Raw genomic sequence first — 6,863 nt, 5'->3', positions numbered from 1 at the left:
TAGAACAATGTCCTGGGAAAGTTTCACAGACCCTCTGAGATGCTCTGCAGTGACCTTTCCCACTTATGTACTCCCTGCCCAGCCCCAGGCTTCAGCCAACACGCGCCAGCCACACAACTGTTCGGCAAACTCCTATACACCCTTCAATAGCCTATTCATTTGTTCCCTCTTTGTCATGCTATCTCCGACAAACTCTGGCAGTTGGTGGCTTCTTCCCCTCTGTCCACGCAGCACTCTGTACAACGTGCTGGAGTCCTGAATGAGGCAGAGGTTACGTGCTTGGGTAACACATGGGACAAAACTTGAATACCGTCCATATTACTTTTGAAAATCCCTTGAGAGGTGAGAAGAAGCAAGGTGCCTAGGAATGTGGATAGAATGCCCTCTTTTGTATTAGGATGGCGGGGAAGCAAGAGGTATTCCTATTTGCTGGTGTTTGCAACAGAGAAATAAGTGTTTACTTGGGGATGGGGAAGAGAGGGGAGAGGGGAGATGGGTGGGTAACAAGATTTTAATGATATACATTTGTATGTTGTTTGGAGTTTTGAAGCATGTGAATATATTTACTATTTAAAAGAAGGAAGGAAGGAAGGAAGGAAGGAAGGAAGGAAGGAAGGAAGGAAGGAAGGAAGGAAGGGAAAGAAAATGCAAGCTCCTTATGAAGTCTCCTGTATTTGAGTCTGTCCTGTGCTGCCTCCAACCAGACGTTTCTCCCTCCAATGTTAGAGCAGCCAGATGAAGCAACGGGCTTGTGTTTCAAGCCCATCACATATGAAAACTATGAATCATTAATAACCAAGATCCCATCCGGTGTGGTAAGATGCCCTCTCAGTGACTGGTTCTCAGGGTCTGAGGGAACAGAGTCCTGGTTCCCACCTCTCGTCTCTCTTCCCGGGTGTTTGTTCACTGAGGGGTATGATGGGCTCAGTTGTTCTTTGTCTTTGTCTTTTGCGACCGAGTAGATACACTTAAGTTCCTGTGGTTTAAATATGCCCACGATGCGCCCCCACCGTTCAGTGTGGTGGTTTCACGTTGGGCTTTGGAGTCAGGTAGAAAAGTTGTACTACTTGCCAAGCTGTGTGACCTCCGGCCAGTCACTTAACCTCTCTGGGCCTCAGTTTCCTTATTTATAAATTAGGGAGGATTCTAACTTCTCAGAGAGCTCTGTTGTGGATTATAAGGAATAATACATGCCTGGCACATCCGTGTCATCATTATCACCATCACAGCCACCACCACCACACCCGTGGACTATATTGCAGTTACTGGTCTTTGTATCTGTCTCCCGCAGGGAAGGGCCAGGTTTCATTCCTCTCCGTGCCCCAGGCCCAGCATAGAGCCTGGCCGCATACGAGTGCTCAGGCTGTGAGTTATCCCATCCCCAAATTTAGCCTCTGTGCACCCAGAAGGTGCCTGTGCTGTCGGTGGACAGACAGGTTGGCTGGTGTCTCCAGATCTCAGAGCTGGCTGGGGCTCTGTACCCAGCAGTGTAGCTCCAGTGGACACAGGGACAGGGATGGGTTTCCCCGGGAAGTGCCACGGTTAACGCTCAGACTCTGAAGCCAGATGGCACCTATTAAAATCCCAGTGTTGCTGCTTTGTAGCTGTGTGACTTGGACATTTTACTTAACCGCTTTTAGCCTCAGTTTTCTCACCTATGAAATAGAGTGGGTGTGAGAATTGGCTGTCCTCAGCCTCTTCTCAGGTTGGACCCCCCTTTACCTTGAAAGACACCTGGTTTCTTGCTCTTTGCTTATGCTATTCCTTCAACTTGGAATGCCTATCCCTCTCCACTCCCATAGCTAATTCCTACCTATCCTTTACGACCCAGCTCAGGCATCACCTCCTCAGGAAGGCTTCCAGGATGGCCTGCCTCCAGCAGGATCAGGGGCTCTTGTGGACCCCACGCATTCCCTGGGCTTCATTCTCTCACTGCACTCGCAGAGCCGGAAAATTGCTGGAGCGCCTTCATTTCAGATATAGCCCCTCCCCCGTATCAGTGTTTCTGAAATCGGGGTTCAGCTGCCACATCCATTTAACATCTTTGTGTTTCCTCTCCCAGATCATTGAGGCATGTATAATGCAAGGTCTCTAAAGAGTGGAGGGTAAGCGCACCGCTTACGATTGTAACTCCCCCTGACGGGCTTCTGTTCCTTCAGGTCACAGCAATGTCATTCATTCCAGCCTCCCCAGTCCCAGCTCAGGGCCTGGCTCTGTAAGGGGTGGTCCGAGTGCTCTGGAGGCGTAGAGATGGGGGAAAGGTCTTCGCTGGGAGCAGCTCCCATCACCAGGCCCAGGAGGATAGCTCTGGCAGGAGACCTTGTGGTTCAGGACGCCAGCCCTCAGAGAGTCCCCTGTCATGTGTGACCCTGGTGGTCCCAGGCTGCCTGGGGGCTGGGAGGGAGCAAGGGAGACATGTCTCAGAGTTTCCCCAATTTCTCTCAGTGCATATGGAACAGAGGGGCTCAGTGTGTATGGAATAGAGTGTGTATGGGGAGGGGGCTCCGGTGAGAAATGAGGAAGAACTCAGAGGGTGTCACCACCCCCCTGTTTGACTCCCAAGGGGCAAAGGTGGGGAGGGGTTAGGGCCAAATTGTGAATTGGCTGCTAACTGTCTGAGTGACCTCGGACAAGTCCTTTCCCCTGCCAGGCCTCAGTGTCCTCCTCTGTAAAATGAGAGTGAGACAAACCTCTCCTCCAGCACCAATGTGCTAAGACCCCATGAAGCGCTGTCTTCTCCCCTTTCTCCTTTTACGGACATCTCTTGCCTCTGCTGATTCATCTACCAATGAGAGGGAACCCTTATTGCCAAGCCTCTAACCCACTGCTGTGTGCACTTTACCGACAAAGGCTCAGAGATGTAGAGTGACTTGCCGGAGACCACACAGCCAGGACAGGGTGGAGCCGGGATGTGGAGCCTGGCTGTCTGAAAAAAAAGGCTTTCCACAAATCCCACAGACCCTGGGAGTCTGATCCCGCCCACCCCAGCACTAGCTCCTCCCCTAGGAATCCCTCCCCCCCCCCCGCAGCCCCAGGAGGGTTCAGAGGGCCGGAGGAGGGGGCCCCATCACAGGGCAACCACATCCTGTGACGGTTGCCCTGGGGAGTGCCAGCTTTCTTTGCACCTCTGGGAGAGGTGAACGGAAAACAGGCCCTGCTCAGCCGCTCAGGGCAAGATCCGCTGAGTGGCCTTCTCCGCCATCCCTGGCTCTGGGAGGGCTCAGAGGAAACCTGCCCCCCCAGCCTCCTGCCTGCAGGCAGAGCTGGGCATTGGCTGGTGCAGCTGGGCTAAAACCCCAGCCTCTGAGCAACCTGCGCTCAGCGTGCCTTTTCCAGGCAGCTCTGAGATAAACTCTACTCATCCTCCGCTGCCTCAGAAGCTTTTGGAGGCCCAGGTCAAAATGCACTCAGCGCAGCGACCCTGGCCCCCGCTGATCCAGGGCTCATTGGCAGATCAGGGAGGGGGTGCTGAACTCACAGGCGTCGGTCTGTCACCTCCAGGAGGGCAGGCCCTGTGTCTTCTTGTCGCTGCATCCCCAGCACTTTTCATGGTGCCGGGCCACAGTATTCAATACGTTTCCAATTCACCCTGACATCTGCACCTCCGTGGATACAGCCGCCTCCAACCCAACACACACACAGACGCAGACACACGCACACACACCGACACACACGGACACACACCCAGAGGCAGAGCCTGGGTTCTGTGAGTTCAAAGACTTCTCACTCCACCCCCAGTTTCTTTCCGCAATTGGTTTAATCTCGGGATACTCAGAACAGGACGCCAGAAGCTGGCCCTGAGCGCTCAGGCCTCTCCCTGGAGGCTGCCTTGGACACGTCTACGGCTCTAGGAGTGACACGGATATTTACGTGTTCATCGGGGAGGATCCCATCCATCCAGGCAGACAGATGGCGCCTCGGGGCTCAGTGCCGCCTCTGGGCCCCTCCTGGAAGACATCTCTGTGCTTCTGCCCCACGGGGACTCAGCCCCACTCTGGGTCTCTGGCGGGGCTCGATGGGACCATCTCTGTAAACCTCTGGGAGCTCAGAGTAAGGCTTGCTGCCCGGGAATGGTCACTGCAGATCAGGGCTGTGTCTCTGGCGGGCTCTGAGGCTCTCTAGAGGCAGGGCTGGCCTCAGGCCCCGGGTGCTGGAGGAGGGGCAGCCATCCTGCTCCCTGTCCCATCGTGGGCTGTGCCCAGGAAGGCTGGACTCCCTGCCGGGTGCAGGTACCAACCTGAGCTTAGCCTGGGTCGGCTGATGGCTCCCCCCGAGCCCTAGCACCCACCTGTCAGAGCAACAGCAGTCCAACGGCCCCTGCACATGGGGCCTCCCTGCCCCTCGCAGACTACCTCTGGGCCCTGAGCTGTCAAGAGACTCAGGCAACCAAAGCCTCAGACACATGACGGTCGGAAGGGGCCTCTGGAAGCTTCCAGTCCAAACCTTCCACGCGGCCTGCCGAGCAGTGGCCTCGACTCTGCCTGTTCACCCCTGAGGCAGAGAGCTCGGCCCCTTACAGAGGCAGCACCTTTTCCCGGGGGCTGCTGTTTGGGGCTGGGGGAGGGCTGTGCTGGCAGGTTCTGTTGGTGGATGGTGGCTGGGCCATACTAGGTGTGGAGGTTCCTTTCACGTCTCCAGGGCAGGACTCTCAGCTCCTGGGGCATGAGGGGGAGGGTGGGGGGAGGGGAGGGGGAGGAGGCAGAGCCGGAGTCCGGAGACACGGAGCACGCAGAGCCCGCACAGAGCCGCGCCGGGCCCAGGCTAGGCTGCCGCAATGTCATCGTACTCTTCATTGGAGGAGGAGTCAGGCTGGGCAGTGAGGGACCCTGTGTGGCCGGGAGACTCAGGTCAGTGAGAGGCCCAGTCACAGCACCTGCTGAGCAGGGACAGAGCTGAGCAGGTCTGGGTCCACATTCCTCTCCCCCGGGGATGCTGTGTGAGACCATCTTATAATCTTGTTCATGGCTACCTCCCTCGCTAGAGTGTCAGTTCTGAAGGCAGAGCCTTGTCTGTGTAGTTCAGGGCTATAGTCCCTCTGCAGGGAGCCCCTCTGCTGCCACCAGCTCCCCCAAGGGGCCATCTGGCTGCTTCTGCTTGAATGCCTCCACTAATGGGGAGCTCACTTCCTCTCAAGGCATTCTCTTTGAATCTTTCTCTGCCCCACCTCCCTCCATTTTCCCTTCCTCCTTATATTCTTGTTTGCTTTAAAAAAATCCCGTTACTTCTCTTTTCTCCCCCGTGGGCCAGTGTATCCGGAGCTACCCCACTCATCCACCCTCCAGTCCCTCTCTGTGCCCCCTCCCAGAACCCCCTCTCGGGCCCCTGGCACCTGGCCATCCTAACTGCTCAGCAGATGGGAGCTGGGGCGGCGGCTGGAAGTTCTGGTACCACTCTCCGGAGGAGGTGCTGGAGCTGTCATCAGCCGAGGGCCCTGCTGGAAACCCCCAGAGCCAGTCACCCTCTGCCAGCCTAGTTCACAACGTGCCAGAGCTGGGAGGCCCTCAAGACTCAGTAGAGTCAGGTCCTTAGCTTGACAACTGGGAAATGAAGGCCCAGAGAGGGGAGGAGACTTGTCCAAGGTCACACAGCACGTGGCTGCCGAGCTGGGACTAGAGTCCTGAACTCAGACTGGCTCAGGGCTCCCGGCTTCACGCTTCCTCTGGCCAGCTCGGCTGCAGGATGGGAGGCTGGGGCAGGCTTACAATCCTCCTGGACCCACCTTACCTGGAAAAGTTGCCTGGCAGCCAGCCAGCTCCAAGTTCAGGGGCTGCCCCAGCAGGGGGTTCCTCTCTGAAGAAAACACTTGAGAGCTCCACGGAGGTAGCCTGCTGCTGGGGCTATTACAGTACTCCTCCCCCGAAGATGTGCTGGAGCCACTCTTGCTCCTTGGGTGGTGCCGAGGGCTCGTGGAGCGGGGGTCCGCAATGCAGTGTTCAGGGTCAGCAGGTGGCACCCGGGAGGCGTGCGCCTCTTCGAGTCCGGGGCCTGAAAGAGAGAATCATGATAAAGAAGGTTGCGGCGCGGCAAGAGGGCTTTAAGTTAAACTCGAGAAACAGCTTACTGCCAATGGGAATTGTTAAAGTCAGGAAAGACCTGTTGAGGGAGGCTGCGCTGATGCTTCTCAAGGCGAGTGACCTGCTAAGTCTGGAGGCGGGGCTGGCATCCTAACCACCCCCCTCCACGTCCCTCCCCGGCCTGACTCACCTTCCTCCAAGGGGGGCATCTGGAACCTGTTCTGCTGGACCTCTTCATCCGTGAAGCGGTGCCGCTGGGAATCTACAAGCAGAGATGGCGGTGAGGAAGGAGGTGGGTAGGCTCCACCTCCTTGTCTGGGGAGTCCGGAGCAGAGGCTGGTGTTCTGTGGGATTCGGGAGGCTGAACAGGGCAGGAGGACAATCCTGATGGCTTAGTCTTTTTCATCAGATCCCAGGCTCAAGTCCTAGTCCAGGCAGACCCCGAGCCTCAATCTGAAACCGGCCTGGGGACAGGCTGCTTCTGGCCAGAAACCCCAGTGCCCTGTACCTCCCCAGCCCCAGCTGTCCCTCCTGCCACTTAAGGGAATACGGGGAGTTCTTCTGCTTGGGCAGCTCGGGGCAGGAAAAGGCCAGATGTTGCCCCTGACGAGCCTTCCCAGAGTGAAGCTGAGGGTCTGGAATCTTTGTATCCTGGGCTCTGCTGTACCTCGGTTTCAGAATCAGAGAGGTGCAGATTCATAGCATCTTAAGAGCTTGAGTGTCCGGAATCTGGGAGTCAGCTTTTTGCATGTGTTACTACTGACTTTCGGTCTCAGTGTCACAGGATTTTGGACTCCCGGTCTTGCATCTTACATGCCTGGACTCAGAATCTCAGGTTCTAAGGACACT

General features: G+C 56.4%; 1 protein-coding gene across 2 annotated transcripts in view; it reads right to left on the bottom strand.

The window, feature by feature from the left end:
* Window positions 1-3,745: 3,745 nt before the first annotated feature.
* Window positions 3,746-6,863, bottom strand: part of CD6 (CD6 molecule) — a 42,789-nt gene continuing 39,671 nt past the window's right edge. Inside the window, exons 10-13 of one of the 2 annotated variants that reach the window (XM_059070457.2) lie at window positions 6,205-6,276; window positions 5,725-5,985; window positions 5,330-5,434; window positions 3,746-4,826 (exon numbers count right to left, since the gene is read on the bottom strand). In XM_059070457.2, the coding sequence (XP_058926440.1) occupies window positions 4,762-4,826; window positions 5,330-5,434; window positions 5,725-5,985; window positions 6,205-6,276 (503 nt within the window). In that variant the 3' untranslated portion in view covers window positions 3,746-4,761. The remainder of the gene's footprint in view (window positions 4,827-5,329; window positions 5,435-5,724; window positions 5,986-6,204; window positions 6,277-6,863) is intronic. The other variant, XM_067037340.1, reaches the window with a different exon arrangement.

This window comes from Kogia breviceps, chromosome 7, assembly GCF_026419965.1.
Source record: "Kogia breviceps isolate mKogBre1 chromosome 7, mKogBre1 haplotype 1, whole genome shotgun sequence".
Taxonomy (NCBI): domain Eukaryota; kingdom Metazoa; phylum Chordata; class Mammalia; order Artiodactyla; family Physeteridae; genus Kogia; species Kogia breviceps.
Note: the sequence above shows the minus strand (reverse complement) of the source record. Positions and strands in the feature narration are given on the sequence as shown.